Raw genomic sequence first — 21,360 nt, forward strand, 5'->3', positions numbered from 1 at the left:
ATGCTTGACCATGGGACTGGAGCCCAGCGCCTGGGGATTTCCCCCAGTACCAGACCAAGGGCCTTGGAAAACCTCATACCAGCTCCAGTCACCCTTCGCCACCCAGCCCTTCTCTAGGAGTATGAAATACCTGACCCTCCCAGTCAAAAGGAATGGCCTATGTGCCGACACAAATTCCAGCAGAGGAAAAGGGAAAAACGGAAAGGTCACTGTGTGTAGGACGGTTTTGCCTTCTTCCTTCTAAAGTGATCGATCTGCTTAGGAAGGGCTGTGCTGTCTCCCGCCTGCAGCCCGGGGAGGCTGAGGGAGAGTGGCACGCAGCCGGCTCCGTCCTGCAGATGCAGGAGGACACGGTCACTTGTCGGTGTCCCCGGCCAAGGCCGCCCGCCCGCAGCCGCAACGCTTCGGCCGCCCGGGGGTGCGCCCCGCTCTTCCCCGGCGCGGGGCCGGTCCCGCGGTTCTCCTCCGCCCTTCCCCGGGCCGGGGCCGGCGGGGGAGGCGTGTGACCTCCGCCGGAGGAGGAGGGAAGGAGGTCGGGGTGTGTGCACCGCAGTAGCGCCGCTTGTTTATTTTTAGGCGGTAGGGGGGAGGAGGAGGAGGAGGAGGAGCGAGAGAAGGTGGGGAGCGAGAGCTGCGGCGCTGCCTCCCAGCGGGGACCCCGCTCACCCCGGCGGAGCGCAGCCGGCGCTGGGAACTGCCGCTGCAGCAGCGAGTGCCCTCCCACCCCCTCCCCCAGGCGCCCCCGCCCCTCGCCAGGTCTCCCGGGGCGGTGTTGGCATTCGGCCGGCGGCAGCGGCAGCGGCGGTGGTGGCGGCCTCTAACCTCTCCCTCCAGCTTGCTCGGACCTGCCCTGGGCAAGGCTAGGGAGGGAAGGGGGGCGGAACGACCCCTGCGTCCATTCTCCCATCTCCAGCGGCGGCCGAGTCTGCACAAGACCGGGGGCGTTTGCAAATGGCTAGCCTTGGCTTGGGTCTGGAAGAGCTGCAGCACGACCCTCCTCCGGAGCCCGCCTTCCACGAGGCGCAGAAGTGGATCGAGGTAGGTGCCCGCCCCCGGTCGGGCTGGGGGAGCGGAGGGACGGCCAGCCGGACTGGAGCCGGACATCATCCTCCCTGCCGGCGTGGGGAAGCAGCTCCGGGTCGCCCAGAGCGCCCGCGCTGCCACTTCGCTGTCATGTTGGCAGGGGGAGCCTCCTGCGGAAGGGCACCTGAATGGGGGTTTGCGCTGTAATCGTAGCGGGCGTAGGGGGAGGGAATGGGGTGCTCTCCCCCGAGCCTGGCCATCTCGGCTCCTGCAGAGGTCCGTGCTCTGGGCTGTGCCCTTCTCTGCGCGCCGCAGGAGAGAGGACCCACTGATTCACATCCTTTTTATTGGAGCTGTTGGCCGAGAGCCATCCAGATTTCCAAAGATCCACCAAGATTTCCAAAATCTGTCTGTCTACTCCTCACTCTAGTCTCCATCAGGAGGCTGAGGCTGGGGCTGGAGATCTGGGGTAGACGGGGAGAAGCGCGATGTCCCCAACTACTGAAGCCTTTCTCAGCCTTTCCATGGTGTATGGAAGGGACGCAGTGACCCAAACTGAGGCGCCAAGGACGGCTATGCCTCTGGAGTCTGAGGCAGCAGAATACCTGCAGACCCTCGGTCGGAAAAGTAAAGGGGAGAAGGGGGCAGGGGGTTGGAGCGCCCTCTTTCCCCGGTGTTCCCAGAGGTGCAATCTTTAGTTGTGTTGAATCCAGAATGTTTGATCGATGGTCGTTTTTCACTGAGGTGGTAGGCCAGAGACATCAGTAGAACCACTCATTCCTAATCTGGGAGGCTCTGACCCACTTGAGTTGGGTTATTCTGATCCGCGATAAGTATCAGTAGATGTAGACGTGAAGTTTGGAATGCCTGAAATAGCCCTTTTACAGAATATGCAAAGGGACCCCTGAACCCCTTTGGGAACGAAAAAGAAAAGGAGAATCTTTGTATTGGAGATAATAAAATTAGTTGGTTTTTTTTTTTACGGGTTTTTGGATTGTAAAACTAATTATTAAGGTTGTTAAAAGATACACAATTGTTGATGCTGCTGCTTCCCTTAATTAGTTGATATGAGGTGCATGCACAGTTGTCAGTTGTCACTGATTGGGGTTTAAGCAGTGATGAAGCATTTTAGACTAATAGCCTGTTAACCTCCCTTCTGCGCAAACAGGCACATACATATGCTTCTGGCCTGGTCTATTACTATTGTATCGGGGACCCTGCAGACTTACTTCCAACTACCCAAATGCATGTTGGACCTACAGACATTAGAACTGCGGTGTGCCTTACAGGTATGCCCAATTAAACCTTTATTCCTTCATGTAAATTCCCCCACTTTTCCTTCCATTTCTGTCAATTTACAAGCATTTATTGTAGATGCTGGGAAGACAGCAGATACAACAGACAGATGATACTTGCCCTCAAATGGCTCAACTTCTACACAACAAGTGACTTTAGAAGCAGTTTTTGTTTTTTAAATAGGACTTCCTGTTCAGTATGGGTAATTTCTAGAATCTTTTTTGGTTTTTAAAATTGCTAGAAAGCCTAGAAAGATTCTAGATACCAAACAATGCTGGCATTCTCAATTCTTGCAGGGAGGGAGGGAAGAGGAGAGAAAGTCTGGTACCAAAGGCTTTTCTGTGGCCTTTCATTTCTTTTTATACTTCACTAAAGAAAATTCCTGTTTTGATAAATACTCTTATTACTGGCAGCAATGGCTGCCACATTTGTTTGAGACACATGTGAAGCACCTGTAATAACTGGGCTAGTAGACATCTGGATAAAATATCCAGATGCTTTAACTTAAATTATTTAACTTCCTAGGTTTAAAAAAAATCTATTAAGTTGGGGCAAGAACACCCTTTGAGAGTATCCAGGACATTATTGTGGTAAATGGTCTGTACCATGCTTCTTTATATAGAAATAAAACTGGTACAGCTGCCTTTTAAGTGTGGTGTAATTCAGATTGAGCAATATCTTGAAGCAGGTAATTATCAGATTTTGCTCTGGGTCTTCAGTTGAAAGAGTATGTTTGTTGTTCGTTGTTCGGGGGCGGGGAGGGAGCACTTGATTTTGTCTCATTCCCTTGAGCTATGTACATAAGCTCTCCCGTAGAGGCCCATCCTTGGTTGTCTCTGTGTTGTCCTTGATCTGCGTATTTATGTCCACTAAAATATGAAAACTAAAGCTGGACTTGTTAGTAGAATTAAAGGCTTTGCAAATGCACCATTCCTGGGTTGTGGGACTTCTCTTTTGAACCCTGTGTACATTATTAAAAGAGCATATCTTCTTTCATTTACAGCATCTCCATTTCATTGAAAAGGTATCTTCACTTCCCAAGGGTATAATAAGCTACTACCGGAGGGGAAAAAAGAATCTGCCATAGTTGGTTTGTAGTGGTTAACAATCTTGAAATGTTAATGCTGAGTCTGCAAACCAGAATGAACCCAAGAGCCCTAACAGATGGTTTTGGAGAGCCCTGCCCTTTGAACAAAGCTTCCTAGGCTAATATAGTAATATAGCTGCTAGAGTAACTCCTGGGGGTATTGCTATCTTCAGACGATCTCATCTCCTCAAGTGGCTGCATTGTTCTCCTGCTACATCCTCATCTTTACAGCTTTGTTTTTTACGGGGTTCTCTTGGTGATAGGTTCCCGCCGGCTGCTATTGGTCAGGAATTTCACCATTTCCTCAGAATGCTTCCCTATGTGGAATAGGTTAATAATAAACAATGTTTTGATTTTTGCCTGCCCCTCACAGCCCTTTGTCTTTGTATATGTTGGCTGGAGAATATTCATTCTTAATCCTGATCCTTGGGAAAAAATTTTTTAAAAAACCAGCCCAGGGAAGAAATTCCAGTAGAGATAACTCATTAATGAGGACTATCTCAGGCTATGGTGTCCTGCCTTTTTGAGGAATACTTTACCGGGCAGGAAACCTGGCAAGGGAACTCTGGGCTATCTTTTACCACGGCTGGCAAAGGTCGGATTCCGAATGGGAGTCAGACTTAGAATAGGCGAGGTTGATGTGGGTACAGATAGTGTTGCTCAGCGACACTTCCAGCAGCTTTTAATAGCTCTGGGAGCAGGTTGAATATTTTGCTATGGGTTTTAGGAGAATGGAGGAGAAAGGCAACTCAGAAAAGGAAAGGTCAGTCAACACTGACCTTGCTTAGGATCGCCTCCAGACCTCCCCAGATGTGGCTAGTTTGGAAGGAAAGGGATATAAATCCCAAGTTCTGTGTAAAAACATAAATTAAAACTTCCCTGATATCACTTCAGCTACAAATGAAGGTGGTACCTGGGGATAGAAATGAAGTTATAAGCTCCATATTACTAAAACACATTAACATTATTTTTTGCATTAGAGTAAAATTTTAGTCATGTGAATTCATACAATAACTTCTCCTACATCAAAGCATATAAAATTACGGTTATATTCTAAGATTAAGATATACACACTCAATGCATTCTATACTAGATAGTGATAACAATAGGAATTATCATATACCTGAATAATTTTAGCCCAGGATTCATTCAGAGGAACTTTAGTGAACAGAAATATGTGATCATCTCTTGCTAAGAGAATCTTCCTGTACTGTGTTGTTTAGATTAGAAGTGTTTTATAGTAGGTATGTGATTTTCACCCCATTTTTTTCAGTAGTCCCTCATTAGTTTTCATTTACAGATAATGAAATTGAAACCTAAGAGAGTTTAAGTGACTTGTCCTAGAGTACACTTCCATTATCAGAAGTGGGATTTGAACTCATGTCCTCTTAGACTTCAAGACCAGTGCTGTTTGTCTCATAGTTCCTCAACTTGTTTTCATATTGGTATTCTGGACTGGGCTGCTAGGGTTTTGGGAGAGGCCTGGCTCTGTCAACATGCGTGTAAGGACTTTCTCCAACTCTTTTACTTATTCTCCTTAGGAGGCTTGTTTGTGACTCAGTTCAGTTTTCACATGGGTGGAGAAGTTAGTTTCTGAAATGAACACTTGATTTGATCATTCCCCGATCCCACCCCACCCCTTACCCCATGTAGGATTATTTTCTTCTCTCAGGTTGGGTTTGGTTCAATTGCAATAAGTGTGTGTGTGTGTTTGTGTGTGTGTACATGTGTGTTTGTGTGCATGTGTGTTGGGGGGGAGGAGCAACTAAGTTAGCAGGCTGCTTTAGCTCTCCAAGATTGAATTTTTAATGTTGCTTGGCAATGAAGTAATGGTTGTATGTGTCTAACCTTTGAGATAATCCAGCATTTAATGATCAGTAAAGTATTAAATGACCGATGTAAGTACCAGAATGAATGTGTGCCATTTGTCATTCATTCTAATTCTTTACATCTGTAGGGTTTTGAGGACTTTTATAACTTTTAATTATAATCAAGATTTAAGTTTTCTTGTCTGTTGTCTTTGGAGAGCCTAGGGATAGGAATAAAACCTTTCTGCTGGATAGATGGAGGAAGCAGTGATCGGTGAATAGATATGCAAATTAGACTATAATGTATCTTCTGAGTTGTTTGTATACATGGGCTGCTATTACACAAAGCAAGTCACGTGATTGGAGAACTGTGAGGTCCCAGTCTTTGAGGGGGCCGGGATAGGAGGTGGGGCTGGTACTTCTCGCCTAGGAGTCAGCCTGGAGACTGATTTATCATCAAATGAACTCCAGATGGGCAGAGGCAGAAGTATTGGCTATTTGCAGCAGAGTGGGCAGGATTAGGCTTGTGCTCCCAACAGCTTGGTTCTCCTGGCTCTGCCTACACTTGGCTGACTGTACATAATGGAGCTGCCATCCCGGACATCTGGCAGTGCCTTCCCTGATTACAGTCAGTGCTAGGTGGGACAAGGCAAGATCGCAAACCTTTGGCAGCCCTTGAAGTGCATTGTCAGTTCATATTCTTGATCAGCTGGTGATTGTAGTTACACAATTAAAAGAAAAAGAAGGTTTATTGACGCCTCTTGCTTTTATATCAGCCATTACTTGCTGTTTTCCTGCCTCTATTGAACCTTATTCCAGCCTCTTTTCATCAGATACCCTCAATATTTGATTGGTTTCTTAACTTCATTCTGACTAAAGGCCATTGTGAAATCACTGGCACAACTGAATAGGGCCTACGTTCCATACCTGTCAATATGACCGAAGGTGATGGAGGAGGAGATTCATGAGATGAAGGAGACAGAGTGGTATACAGCATCTCTACCTGAAGTTATGTGACAGCTAATGGCATCTGACCCTGTCTGTGCTTATCCCTTCCCTACTTGTCCCCCTACTTCTGGGCCTGAAATTGGTCCTTACAGTTAATCAGAGTGAGTTACCTTTTGGTGTTATTTTCATTAATATTATTGTATTCATTGCATACAGTGATCCCTTGGTTCTCCTTCTTTCATTCTCACAATTTACATAAATCTTTTGTTTTTCTTAATTCATCATGTTTGCTGTTTCTGAGGAAATGGTAATATTCTATGACATTTCATGTAGCATAGTTTGTTCAGTTATTTCCTAATCAATGTGCTTATCTTTGCTTCCAGTTTGGTAGCTCCTGAATTCCAAATGAGTGGCTTATAGAATGAGAATGAAGTTGTTTTTCAGTCATTTCCAACTTTTTGATTCCATTTGGAGTTTTCTTGGCAAAGATAATGGAGTGGCTTGTCATTTCCTTCTCCAGCTCATTTTACAGATGAGGAAACTGAGGCAAACAGGGTAAATGGCACTGGATTTGCTGTTGATGGGTAAACCAGGAGGAGAAGCATAAATTTCATGTTTAGCAATATGATGAGGTTTGCTTTGTGTGGTAAAAGCCCCTCTGTATACTAACTGAATATGTGTCCACATGAGTCTTGCAAGATCTTAGACACTTGGAGATCATTATCGGGAGGTTATCATCTCCATGTTCAGGTAGAGATGATACATGACATTCTGTCTCCTCCATCTCCTGCATCTCCTCCTCCATTACTTTCAGTCATGGAAGGTAGACCCTATTCAGTTGTGCCAGTGATTTCACAATGAATGACCTTTGGTCAGAATGAAGTTAAGAAACCAATCAACTATTGAGGGCATCTGATGAAAAGAGACTGGAATAAGAGGAGGTACCTTGTTTAAGGGAGAAAGGAGATAATGGATATAATCCATTTTGTAAGCCTTTAATTTCTGTCGAATGTCAATTATTGTTATTATTTGCTGTCTGCTAAAGCTTTGAATACCATGAGTGCATGTGCTTGTATCTCATGCTTGAAAAGTGGAACCTTAGCATATAAATTTCTTGTGCCTTAACTTACCAATTTCCTTCTTTCAACCTTTTTGCTTCTATTCCTGTGCCGATGGGGAGAGAGGAAAGTTTAGGTGGGGAAATGAAATTTTATGATAAAAGTTGACTATTTCATTGCTGCTGTTCAGATACTTTCTAGCTATGTGACCCTGGGCAAGTTATTTCACCCTGTTTGCCTCAGTTTCTTCATGTATAAAATGAGCTGGAGAAGGAAATGGCAAACCACTCCAGTGTCTTTGCCAAGAAAACCCCAAATGGAATCACGAAAAGTTGGACATGACTGGAAAACTGAGGTGACGGGGCTAAGTGCCTTGTCCCTGGGGTCACACAGCAAGTAAATGTCTGAGGCCAGATTTGAACTCAGGAAGATAATGAGTCTTTCTGGCTCAAGGTCCAGCCCCCTCTCTACTATGCTACCTAGCTGTCCTTGTTTTTGGCTAAAAGCACAGGTATCCTATGAAGTAGGCCACCTCTCTGAAATCTTTCCTGGATATTCTCCCCTGTAATCCTTTTCTCTCTTTTCTGAATTCATACAGTACTTATCTTTGTCATGTATTTTGATACTTAATCATATTTTCCCTTACATGCCTCACTTGTTTGGTATATAGTTCCAGTGAGAGTATGAACAAGCTCCTCAATACCCAGGATGGTGTCGTATATCTTTGGTGTTATTACTTATTTTACTTCTTGATTTTGGTGAAAAGGAGCATTACTTCTGAGTGTATCCTTGTTTAAGTCTAGTTAATCCTCTTGACTTTTGACCCTAATGATAATAGCTGACACTTATATAGTCCTTTAGTTTTTAAAAACACTTTATATGATAGTGTTTTAAAAATTTAAAAACACTTTTATGCATGATTTTATTTGATTCTCATAATTACATGTGAGGTAGGTAACGTTATAGGTGATAATATCCCCATTTTACAGTTAAGAAAACTGAGGTTTAAAAAGGTTAAGTAACCTATCCATGGTCACACAGAACTAATAAATGTTGAGATAGGATTTTGATCTATCTTTCTTCTTTTGGCTCTAAGTCCATCACTCATTCCATTAAAATGCATTACATCTAGCCCTCTGGAACTATTTCCCCATGGTTCTTTGAATGATTTCCATGGAGAATATTCTTCTTTCCTTAGAGAATTTTACCTGGGACAAGTTAGTTGTTAAGTTCAGTCAAAAGGTGTGTCCATAGAGAAGTTTGACAGTCATATTAGATACCCAGGCTCACAGTCTGATAGCTGAAAGTAACCTGGAAGAATTTTGACTTACTTTTAAAGAGTCTCAGTCCTCATGCTTTAGTGAGACTCTCACAATGGAGGGTTAAATCAATTAACATGTGTGTATGTTGGTTGCTGGCAGAATTCTACTGTTGGTTCATAGTCCAGCTTTATTTTGAGCCTTATTTAATGGTGGAAAGTTTTTTTCCCCACTCTTAGAAAGTACCATCTTTTGACTGATATTTTTTGGGGGCTGTTTGCTTAAAGACATGGGCTGGAAAAGTCCTTATTATATATTTGAGGCAAAAGGTCAGTAGGTTTTAATATACTAATAGTATTTACGCAGTGCTTTCAAGTTTGCAGAGTACTATACATGTCTTATGAGTAGGTGCTCTTGTTATCCCCATATAGATGAGAAGACTTAGTTTGAGAAAAATTAAGTGACTTGCTCAGGGTCACACAGCTAATTCATGTCTTAGAATTTGACCTTGGGTCTTTCTGACTCATCTACTCTACCACCTGACATGTATTTCTTCTGATGTCTTTTTGTGTTGTGGTGTGAACCTAGCATGGTTTCATGTTAGTGAAACTCAAGGTGTTCCAGGTATTACCAAGCCATTCAGGCTTCAGGTCTTCCCTGGTGATAGAATGCTCTTATTGTCATGGGATCTGGACCTGCACAGCTCATGATATAAGGGCATAGCATGAGAAACTTGATCACTAGGTACCAAATTGTTTTTGGCCATGGAAACTCATGAAACCACTTAGAGGGGTTATGATTTGTGTGGCTGGAGAAACTGTATACACCCAGTGAAATCACAGATCATTGGAAATATTGACATGTATGTTCTCAGTGGAAAAACACTTAGAATTTCTTCTGTGGGTCTTATAATTAAAGAGGTAATGTCAAAAGAGAAAACTCACAACAACAAAAAACAAACCTGTTTTAAGTATTTGAGAAAGTCATCCCCTCCTCTCACTCCCTCTCCCCCAGTAAAATCCTGAATGACATAGGAAAAAACTGTCAAATGGAAAAAAATCTTTAGGGAAAAAAATGAGTGATCCACAGTTGGAAGTTTTGTGTATGAGGAAGGATATTCAGTTCACTTTGGCTGAGGTAAAATTCCATAACTGATAACTGAGAAAAAAATTTTAAGAGCCAGGTCCTCTTGTAGTGAATCCTGTCTCAATAGCTATTGAACTTCAGGAGGGAGGATGAAACAAGGTGAAATCATATATCGATGTGGTATAATTTAGGGAAACCTTGACTGATACTTTTTCCTGTCTAAAGATAACTATTTTCTAGAATGGTCTTAGCAAAAAGATAAAATTTTCTTTCTCTCCTGTACCAGTGAGAACAGACTCAAAGGAATCCATGATCTTCTTGCTGTGGATGTTTTCTCCAATGGATTACTTACATTAAAATCTCTCCATGACTGTCCATCTCATTGGACTCTTTTGTACATCCTCCCCTTAAGTTCCCTTAAGAAAGGGGTAAGGGTGGATGCAGCAACAGTGGGTTTCCTTGCTTTTTCTCTTGAGCATACCAATGGAGCACTTGTATTATTCGACTCTTATTGATTGGCATTGCCACATAACCAACCCATTCCTTTTTACTCTTACATTTTACTGATGACATCCTTTAGTTCAGGTTTCCCCCCTTGAAAGTTTCTTCTTATTGTTTAGTTGTTCAATTATGTCTTGTTCTTTGTGACCCTATGGACTGTAGCAGGCCCCCTTCTATCCTCCCATCTCTCAAAGAAGATTGATCAAGTTCATGTTCATTGTTGCCATGACACTATCTATCCATCTCATCCTCTTCCATCTCCTTCTCCTTTTTGCCTTCTATCTTTCTCAACATCAAAGTCTTTTCCAGTGAATCATGTTTTCTCATTATGTGACCAAAGTATGTAAGCTTCAACTTCAGTATTTGACTTTCTAGTGAATAGCTTGAATTAATTTCTTTAAAGGTTGACTGTTTTGATCTCCTTGCTGTCCAAGGGACTCTCAAAAGTCTTCTCTAGCACCACAAGTTGAAAGTGTTAGTTCTGCCTGCTCAGTTTTCGCTATAGTCTAACTCTCCCAGCAATTCATTGCAACCGGAAAAATTGTATCTTTGACTACATGGACCTTTGTCAGCAGGGTGATGCCTTTGCTTTTTAGTACGTTGTCCAGTCAGGAAGGCGGCTGAAGAAGGTACTGTGAAGTGCTTAGAATTTGGTCAAATATCCAAGACACCAAAGTCATCCGCTGCATCCTGGGCCATCACCAGTTATCCTGACTTTTGGCTTGCCACTGGACTTTAATGACTGAAAGAGACAGTGAGGCTGATGATTTTGTGCACTATCGTCTCACTTAAATCCAGTTTGCTTGAAAGTCGAGACATCTCACTATGATGTCGTTGGTCCTCTTCTAAATGAAGGATGAACAGCAAGGTGCCTAGCCTGTCATAGATGCTTAATAAATAATCCATTGATTGGTTGAATTTAAAACCATTCTGACCTACTTGAATCTCATGACAAGTTTTCTGCAGACATTTTTTCCCTTCTACTGTTTAACCTTTAAACACACTAGTTTCTCCAAATAATCCATTATGAATCTCTGTAGAAAACAGTTTTCTTTGAAAACACAATGATAAAAAAGAAGGGTAGAAGGACTTAATTGCATTTTTGTTGTTACTTTATAAGTAACAAACTTTAAAAAATCTCAACTTATTCTTCATCAACTGGAACGCTTATCTAATTTGTAGATTTATAAAGTTATTTTTTCCTCTAGTCAGCACTGATTTTTTTCTTAAAGTATTACTTTGTTAATTTTTATTTTAATGGGTGATTAGTACTTGAGATTATTAAAGAAACAGTATGAAATGAGTAGACTGAAGCAAATAATTTTCCATTTCGCTCATTTGGAAATGTACTTTTAGCTGTAAGTTGTGATTAAGAAGTAATATTCTAAAGTACTTTTTGTAGCTATAGCTCTGTACTGAATTTATTGAGAAGAGTTATAATTTTAAAAATATAGTGATGATATTGTTCAAGGGGAAGGGATGCTGTTCATTGGTTTGCTCTAAATCAGCAACACCTAAGAAGATATTATATTTCTATATCTGCATTTCAACTTAATTGTATTTGATTAAAATCATTTCTAAATCATATTATTAACACATTGTGACTAAAATTAGCTATGAAACTGAAGTGTTGGATAACATTATTCAACAGTAACATTTAGGTCATGGTTCCTATAGAACTAATGGATCTCTATAGCTTTGTTTTACTGTAATTTTTTTTACATTGTGTTTCAGTAAAATGAATTAATGTTATATGAGTTTTACTTGTATCTCACGCTTCTTTCACTACATGTTCCTCTCACAGAGATGTCATTACACTGACGCCTCAAGGGTCCATCTCAGCCTTTGACTTCCTGAGCCCCATTTTGGTTTTTCTCCACTAGAACATGCTACTAATACATGCACCAGAAGTGTAAATTAGAGTCTTGCCCTGAGACAGAATGTGATACAGTACAAATAACAATGGAATTTGGAGTCCCAAGGACTCTGCCAAATACCTGCCTAGCACTTACCTTCTCTGGTCCTTTGTCTACTCTTCTGTAAAATAATGAAGTGGTTGGAGTAGACCACTTCTAAAGTCCCTTCCAACTCTAAATCTATAATCCTATTTTCTTTCAAACAGCTGATCGTTTAATTTGGGATATAGAAATATGAAAAATGAGAGAACAATATATGACAATATATGATTAAATGCCTGATTGAGTGATGTGAACTCTAAATTCTATAGGTCTGTAGAGAAGGGAAGGAGAGGGAAGGTCTTATGGAAAACCGTGAGTCTTCAGTTGCGTTTTGAAGACAGGTCGAATTTGGACAGATAGGGAAGACATTTTAAGTGGGGGGGAAAAGTTGGGAATTGGTATGGTTTCTGTGGAGAACACTAAGAGTTCCAGTCTGACTCTTGACAAAACAGTAGTAAGATGGGTTTGGGCAGATAGGATAGGATCTAATAATGAAGAAATGTAAAAATCAAAGGAGATAAGAGCTATTCCCCATAAGATAGTTTATTGAATGACATGAATAGCTAATTTAAAAAAAAAATTTAATTTATTTTATTTTTAGTTTATGGAATAAAACAAGCATTTCCATAACATAGTATAATAAAAAAAAGATGATTGCACATGAAACTGCAAATCTATTAGAACAACTTGCAATTCCTTTTAAATATGTAATAAAGTTATGTAAATTTCTTTTTTCTTCTTCTCCCTTCCTCCCACCCTAGAGATGGCTACCATTAGACACAAGTATTTCTCTCTATATAAAATCATTCTGTGTATACTTCTATTTATCATTTCTTTCTCTGGATGCAGATAGCATTTTCCTTCATATGTACTTTGAAGTTAATCTGGATATTTATAATATTCAAAAAGACTTTTATTTGATTAGGGCTGTTCTTAAAGCAATATTGCTGTTCAACATTGTGCGATGACTAACTTTGATAGACTTAGCTCTTCTCAGCAATGGAAGAATCTAAGACAACTCCAAAATCTCATGATGGAAAATGCCATCCACATTCAGAGAAAGAGCTATGGAGTCTGTGAATGCAAATCGAAACATACTCTTTGCTCTCTTTCTCTCTTTTTTGTATGTTTCTTCTTTCTTGTGGTTTCTCCCATTGGCTCTAAACCTTCTTTACAATATGACTAATGTGATAATATGTTCAATATGCATGTATATGTAGAGTCTATATCTGATTGCCCACCATTTGGGGGAGGAGAGGGTAGAGGAGAAAATTTAGAACTCAAAAGCTTGTGGAACTGAATGTTGTAAACTAAAAATAAATATAATAAAAAACTGCAATATTGCTGTTATACAATATTCTCTAGGTTTTGCTCATTTTGCTCTTTATTATTTTGTACATGTCTGTTTTTCTAAAATCATTCTTAAAGAGACATGAATTTTTCAATAAATACCTGAACAATTGTTCAACCTCTAATATAACCAGAAAAATTTAGATTGAGACTACTCTGATTTACCACTTTTGACCATTTAATGATAAATTCATTGTTCTAGAGCTGGAAGGGACTTTAGAGGCCCTCAAGCCAAAAGCTGTCCTTTTACAGATGAGCAAAAACTAAGGGACAGAGAAGTTAACCTGTGATTTGTCTTGTCTGATGTGGAATGTGAGTCCTGAATCTCCAGCATTGCTTCCATTATGTCACTCTGCTCTTCTCCAAAGTAAAAAAAAATATAAAAATGCAGTTTGGAGAAACAGGCATGCTAATACAGTGCTGGCGGAGGTGGGAATTAGTGCAATTTTTTGAAAGGCAGTCTGTTATTATATAATAAGTGCAAAACCATTCATATCCTTTGACCCAGTAATTCCACTGTTAGATTTTATTTCTCCTCTCACCAGTATGCTTATACTATAATCTTGACTATGCAAAAAATATTCATAGAAGTATTCATAAAAGCGAAAACCATTGGGAATTACTGAATAGCTTGTGGTATGTGGATGTCATGGAAGATAATTCTGTGAATAAAATATGACAATGAATAAATATAGAAAGACTTTCATGAAATGATTTGGAATGAACAGCAAGCACAGACTTGAATTTAGGGATCGGATCACATGAGTTCCTCAGTCATGGGGGCAGGGAGACTTTGTGGGAGATCTGATGAGCTTACCAGCTAATGAGCCTTTCTTCTATAGGGACTTTGCTTCTCCCAGGATAGTGAAACCACTCCTTTTCACCTTGTTGGGAAGAGTAACCTAATTAAATCTCAATAAGTGGCTACTCCTAAGATGAAGTAAGTTGTCTTCTCTCTTGGGGAGGACAGATTCATGATTGGATCTACCCTTCCGTGCTGGCTTTTACAAGGGAATCAACAGGTCATTTTTTATTTTTTTATTTTTTATTTAACTTTTAACATTTATTTTCACAACATTTTGGGTTACAAATTTTCTCCCCTTTTATCCCCTCCCCCCCCCCAAACCCAAGCATTCTAATTGCCCCTGTGACCAATCTGCTCTCTCTTCTATCATCCCTCTCTGCCCTTGTCTCCGTCTTCTCTTTTGTCCTGTAGGGCCAGATAGCTTTCTTTACCCCTTAACCTGTATTTCTTATTTCCTAGTGATAAGAACATTACAGTTGATCCTAACACTTTGAGTTCCAACTTCTTTAGCTCCCTCCCTCTCCACCCCTTCCCTTTGGAAAGCAAGCAATTCAATATAGGCCAAATCTGTGTAGTTTTGCAAATGATTTCCATACTAGTTGTGTTGTATAGGACTAACTATATTTCCCTCCATCCGTCCCCCATTACTTCTATTCTCTTATGATCCTTTCCCTCCCCATGAGTGTCGACCTTGGATTGCATTCTCCTCCCCATGCCCTCCCCTCTATCATCTCTTCCACCCTGCTTGTGCCCTTGTCCCCCACTCTCCTGTATTGTGAGATAGGTTTTCCTATCAAAATGAGTGTGCATTTTATTCTTTCCTTTAGTGGAATGTGATGAGAGTAGACCTCATGTTTTTCTCTCACCTCCCCTCTTTATCCCTCCACTAATGAGTCTTTTGCTTGCCTCTTTTATGAGAGATAATTTGCCCCATTCAATTTCTCCCTTTCTCCTCCCAATATTTCTCTCTCACTGCTTGATTTCATTTTTTTTTTAAGATATGATCCCATCCTCTTCAATTCACTCTGTGCACTCTGTCTCTATGTATGTGTGCATGTGTGCATGTGTGTGTGTGTGTACTCCCACCCAGTACCCAGATACTGAAATGTTTCAAGAGTTACAAATATTGTCTTTCCATGTAGGAATGTAAACAGTTCAACTTTAGTAAGTCCCTTATGACATCTCTTTGCTGTTCACCTTTTCATGGTTCTCTTCATTCTTATGTTTGAAAGCCAAATTTTCTTTTCAGCTCTGGTCTTTTCATCAAGAAAATTTGAAAATCCTCTATTTCATTTAAAGACCATTTTTTCTCCTGAAGTATTATATGTTGGGGGTGTAAGCTCAGTTCCATGTGGACAGTCTCGGGTGGGTAAAGGTGAGAGCTTCTAAACCTTAGAGTTCTCATGAGGCCCCCCAGGAAACAGCAGGGAATTGAGGAGTGAGATCTCGTGTATTTCTGCCTCTTCCTGTGAGAACGTGATGGGAGAGAGCATCCCCGCCCTCGAGACAGGCCCGGATCTGGGCACACCTATTGTTATCTAACAGGCACGGTATTGAGGTACAAACGATACGGCAGGAGAGCTTAAGTAGGGTCAGGAAAGCCCGAAGGCTCTCTTAGCGCTGAGGGGCCCTTTCAGGACAGAAGGCCCCTTTTCCTCTCTTCGCTCTTCCCTCTCCCCTCTCTCCCCACTTCCACTTCTGCTTTCATTCTCTTACTGTAAGATCTTTGCCTCCTTGGGAGATTTCTCTCTCTCCTAAAGAAGAGTTCCCCCTGCACATGTAACCAGGACCCTGAATAAAGCCTAACCCTTGTTCGACTCTGGAAAGTCTCTTCTCTCATACGTTTATCCGGTTTGGCCAGCCGAAGACCTACGATAGGTAAGGTAAGACTCGGGTAGCCCTCAGGCCTCTAGGCCTGGCAATTATACTCAGTTTTTCTGGGTAGGTGATTCTTGGTTTTAGTCCTAGTTCCTTTAACTTCTGGAATATCCTATTCCATTCCCTTCGATCCCTTAATGTAGAGGCTGCTAGATCTTGTGTTATCCTGATTGTATTTCCACAATACTTGAATTGTTTCTTTCTAGCTGCTTGCAATATTTTCTCTTTCACCTGGGAATTCTGGAATTTGGCCACAATGTTCCTAGGGGTTTCTCTTTTTGGATCTCTTTCATGCGGTGTTCTGTGGATTCCTTGAATATTTATTTTGCCCTCTGGTTCTAGAATCTCAGGGCAGTTTTCCTTGATAATTTCATGGAAGATGATGTCTAGGCTCTTCTTTTGATCATGGTTTTCAGGTAGTCCCAAAATTTTTAAATTGTCTCTCCTGGATCTATTTTCCAGGTCAGTTGTTTTTCCAGTGAGATATTTCACATTATCTTCCATTTTTCCAATCTTCTCGCTATGTTCTGTGATATCTTACTTTCTCACAAAGTCCTTAGCGTCCATCTGTGCCATTCTAGTTTTGAAAGAACTATTTTCTTCAGTGAGCTTTTGAATCTCCTTTTCCATTTGGCTAATTCTGCTTTTGAAAGCATTCTTCTCCTCATTGGCTTTTTGAACCTCTTTTGCCAATTGAGTTAAGCTAGTTTTCAAGGTGTTAATTTCGTCAACATTTTTTTGGTTCTCTTTTAGCAGGGAGCTGATCTGCTTTTCATGCTTCTCTTTCATCCCTCTCATTTCTCTTCCCAGTTTTTCCTCTACCTCTCTAACTTGATTTTCAAAATTCTTTTTGAGCTCTTCCATGGCCTGAGCCCATTGGGTGGGCTGGGACACAGAATCCTTGATTTCTGTGTGTTTGCCTGATGGTAAGCATTGTTCTTCCTCATCAGAAAGGAAGGGAGGAAATGTCTGTTCTCCAAGCAAGTAGCCTTCAATAGTTTTATTTCTTTTCCCTTTTCTGGTCATTCTCCCCAGCCAGTGACTTGACCTCTGAATATTCTCCTCACACCCACCTCGCCTCCTGGTCCTCCCAGCCAGCATTTGGGGACTGAGATTCAAATGCTGCTTCCCGCCTTAGGGCTTTTGGCGGGGGCAGGGCTCCTACTCAGTGTGAGAATTAAGTTCAGGTGGTCAGGTCAGGGCAGGGCTGCCTCTCAGGCTCAGTTCCCTCAGGGGGTTTATGCACAGACCTTCCACAATGGATCCAGGCTCCTGCCCGCTTGAGGAGCCCCAGTCTGCAGCCGCCTCTCAGCTTCTATCTCCCGGGGGGGCCCGAATCATGGGGGCACCACACTCCCCTCTCGACCCGGCAAAGAGATTCTCTCACCGACCCCTGTCACCTGTGGGCAGAGGGACTTGTGCGGCCGCTGGAGATCCCGTCCCTGAAGCCTGCTCGGGTCCGTTTCTCTTGGTGCTGTGGCCGCAGCAGGTCTGGGCTGGGCTGGGCTCCGCGTCTGCAGCGCGACGGACCTTTTGCGAGAGGTTTGCAGGTCCCTCTGTGGGTGGAGGGACCCGCATGGCCGCTGGAGATCCCGTCCCTGAAGCCTGCTCGGATCTTTTCCTCACGGTGTCGCGGCCGCTGCAGGGCTGCCCTCAGCTCCCAGTCCCGGCGCCCAGTCCGCAGCGCGAAGGACCCCCCGTGAGAGGTTTGCAGGCCTCTCCGGAACAGAAATCTCCCTCGCTCCAATATTCCGTGGCCTCTGGGTGCAGAATTCACCGTGAGTTGGTCCCCTCTAGCCGTTCTGTGGGTTGTGGGTTCGGAGCTACGTGTATGTGCGTCTTTCTACTCCGCCATCTTGGCTCCGCCCCCTTGGCTCCGCCCCCCGGTCATTTTTTAAATAAATTTTTTTAATGATCATTTATTTCCTTTCTTACATTTCCCATTTGAAAACAAAAATGCCAACAAAACCCTTAGAACAAGCATCAAAGCACTTTCTTACCTTTCTTTTCCACCTGAGAGATCCTGAGAACACAGGTGTTAACAGCAGCTTTACAGACATCTAAACTGTCTCCCCATATTCATTTCTCTACTCATTGAAATCAGTCAATCAATAAACATTTATTAAGCACCTACTGTGTGCCAGGAGTATTCACAAAGATGCAAAAGACAGTGTTTGTCCTGAAGGACCTTACAATGGAATGGACTTTGTATGTATTTTATGTTTCCTTATCTTGTACATGTTACATCCCCTCAGTGGAATGCAAGTTCTTTCAAGTCAGGACTGTTTCATTTTGTAACGTTGTGTTCCTAGTTGTAAGCATCATACCTAGCATGTGGTAGGTGCTTATTTTCTGTTCTCAAAGAGGACCATTACATCTGGAAGATGATGCCATGACTTGCAAGTGAATTGGATTTAAGTAAGGCAGGGCTGTGCAAGGTCACCAGACTCACTCCTCTGGAGCCGTCTGGATCCGGTGGCCAGATATGGATCAGGATGACAGGAAGTGGTCCCCGAAGTGCTTAATAAATGCTTGTTGAAGGAGTGATGTTGCATATCAGAAGTAGATGAGCTCTATTCATCCTGTGTTGCTTGAGATATTTTCTAGATCATGCCATTTCTGAGCTCCAGTCCTCTGATAGGGGAGGGAGGTGATGTGGTGGATTTCCTAGTTTTTGTGATTCTAGAATCTGACCTAATAACCAGAGAAAGGTGATTCCACTAAATTTGAGGGTTGCCTTGTTGAATTTAGGGCTTGTCTCGTGGGTAATCCCAAATTTACTTGTCCTAGAATCCAGTCTTCTCATTTCTTTTATCTCACTTCTCATTCTTCCGAGGAATACCCTGCCTCATTTCCTTTCCACCTGGTGTGTGATAGCTTAGGTCTCATGCAAGTGAAGTTACCTGCCCATCCTCACCATTGCCTTCTAACTGCGCTGTCTTTCCCTGCTGCTGTCACCATTCATTATACTGCTGTGTGACAGCCTTTCCAGTAGATTTGAGACTCTGCTACACAGGTGCCAGGCTGGCGTGGAATTCCTTGGCCTGATGAAGAGAAAATAGACCTTGTTGCTATCCCTCCTGCTGTCAGGAAGTAAAATGGTTGGTCTATTTATTTATTTTTTTCTCAGTGGTTAAAAAAAGCAGTTTATAAAATACTTGCCTGGTGATAGGCAGTGATTGGGCACTCCAGGAGCTATTCTGCCCTTGGCTCCTAGTTAAATAGTATTAGTTGAAGGAATTAGGAAGCTGGCCTTCTCCTCATCATGCACTTCTGTTGTACTCTCATCACACGGAGCTCCTGTCTACAGGGATTGAGATCAATTTTCTTCTTTAAATAAACAAGCCCATGGCATTTTGTCATTTTGGGTGACTTTCATTTTTCTTCTTTCCCTTTCCTTTTCTCTCCCCCACCTTATTCTCTCTCTTAGCATCTTATCTTACTTCAAACAGCACACCCTGGGGCTTTGAGTCTAATATAAGTAGCTCAGAGAATTAGCTATTCAATTTTTTTAGAGTGTTTTACAGGTTTTTTTTTTTTATAAAGAGAAAGATGAGGATTTAGGAGGAAGGCACCAAATACTAATTTTATTTATGCGGATAGATTTTTTTCAATCAATCAATAAACATTTATTAAGTGCCTATTATGTGCCAGGTATTGTGTTAAGCTGTGTGCCTACTATGTGCTAGATAGGCACTGTGCTCTCAGTGTTTTCACTGAAGGATGAATAATATGAATAATATTCTGAAGTTTTGAAATTCTTTCAAATGGCAGTTAAATGTCTGGAACTTTAATAAAATTACAACATTTAGGAGAAAAAAATAATGGCTGATAGTACTGATACATGAACAACGCCTTGCTCAACAATTGTAATGACCTCATGGGAACACTGAGGAGGTGCCTCCTCTCTGCCTTTCCTATGGAAAAAAAGAGAGACAAGAGGACTTAGTGCTATTGTCAGCTAACAGATGTTGTTATGATCCTAGATGACTCTTTCCCTAATGGGCCTCACGAAATGTGATAAATATGAAGGGTGATAAAAAATGAGATCCTCATTCAAGCAAGCAGATTTGCAAGCAGATCACCTCTAGGGAAGGATGATTTCCAAGAATTAGGCTTTAAGACCCCTTAGAAGAACTCAGAGTTCTAGAAAAAAGCCAGGATCCATGATGGTGTATGAAGAAGTGCATGTCATGGGGAGAAGCACTTTCCATTATAACTTGAATGACTAATAAACACCTGTTATGGTTTTCCCAGTAGTCACATTCAGATGTGAAAAACAGAAAGTTGAGAGTGTATCTCCATATGTATTTACATGTGATTTGAATTTTTGCCTAGACAGAGTTTGGAATGCTTTCCCCATGATGACTTCTCTTTTTTTCTTTTCAGATACAATAATTGGTCCAGAATTCCTTCTTTTATACTGGAATGTGCCTTTTCCCCTTTTGGCAAAGAGAATCTCTGTTCTTTGGGAGAGTATAAAGTTGTTTCAGCAATGTGTTAAGATGATTCTAGATTATAGGGAAATGGAGGCAGTCACCAGAAACTTTGCCAGCTAGCACCTCTGCCAGAGCTTAAAGGACATTGGTCTTGTATCCAAATGGGAGAAAAAAATTCGTTGAAGAAGCTGTTAGGGATCTTTTTTGGGAGGGGGAAGAAAACCAACCTCATAACTTGCAAGGATGCCACATGCCAGTGGCTCTTATTACAACACAAATGTTTAGCTATAAAGTTTCTTATGCCGGGATTCTGGAACTCTGAATCCAAGAGGACTCCACTGGGGGAGCTCCACAGCCCCTATCTGATTTGGATTGACCTCAGATTGTACTCCTTATTCAGTTCAAGTTAATTCAACAAACATTTATTATATGTCTACTATATTCTTTTAAAAAATTTTATTTAATTTTTAATTTATAGAATAAAACAAGTATTTTCCTAACATAGTAGTAGTGAAAAAAGATGTGCACATGAAACTGCAAATCTATTATGTTCAACTTGCTATTTTTAAAAAATATATAATAAAGGTATGTAATTTTTTTTTTACACTATATTTAAAAATACTCTTCTGGGGGCTTGGGATATAGAGAAAGAAGAATCAGTCATCTTCAGGGAACTTAGTGGGGTAGAGGATGGATAACACGTACAGAGGTAAATAAAATGCAGTTTCTCGAGTGAGAAAGCACAAACTATTTGAGAGAGATTGGGAAAGGCTTTCCACAGGAGGTGAGGGATGAGCAGAGCCTGGAATTTTGAGAGGTAGAAGAAGAGGAAGCCCTCTGTGAAAAAGTGCAGGGATCTGAGAA

At 41.6% G+C, this 21,360-nt stretch overlaps 1 protein-coding gene across 4 annotated transcripts in view; it reads left to right on the forward strand.

Moving 5' to 3' along the window:
• The first annotated feature begins 604 nt into the window (after positions 1-604).
• LIMCH1 (LIM and calponin homology domains 1) overlaps positions 605-21,360 on the forward strand; it is a 371,911-nt gene continuing 351,155 nt past the window's right edge. For 2 of the 4 annotated variants that reach the window (XM_072620594.1, XM_072620596.1), the window contains exon 1: positions 605-1,038. In XM_072620594.1, coding sequence (XP_072476695.1) covers positions 952-1,038 — 87 coding nt within the window. In that variant the 5' untranslated portion in view covers positions 605-951. The remainder of the gene's footprint in view (positions 1,039-21,360) is intronic. The other 2 variants (XM_072620595.1, XM_072620601.1) reach the window with 2 other exon arrangements.

The sequence above is a fragment of the Notamacropus eugenii genome, chromosome 6, assembly GCF_028372415.1.
Source record: "Notamacropus eugenii isolate mMacEug1 chromosome 6, mMacEug1.pri_v2, whole genome shotgun sequence".
In the NCBI taxonomy this organism is placed as follows: Eukaryota; Metazoa; Chordata; class Mammalia; order Diprotodontia; family Macropodidae; genus Notamacropus; species Notamacropus eugenii.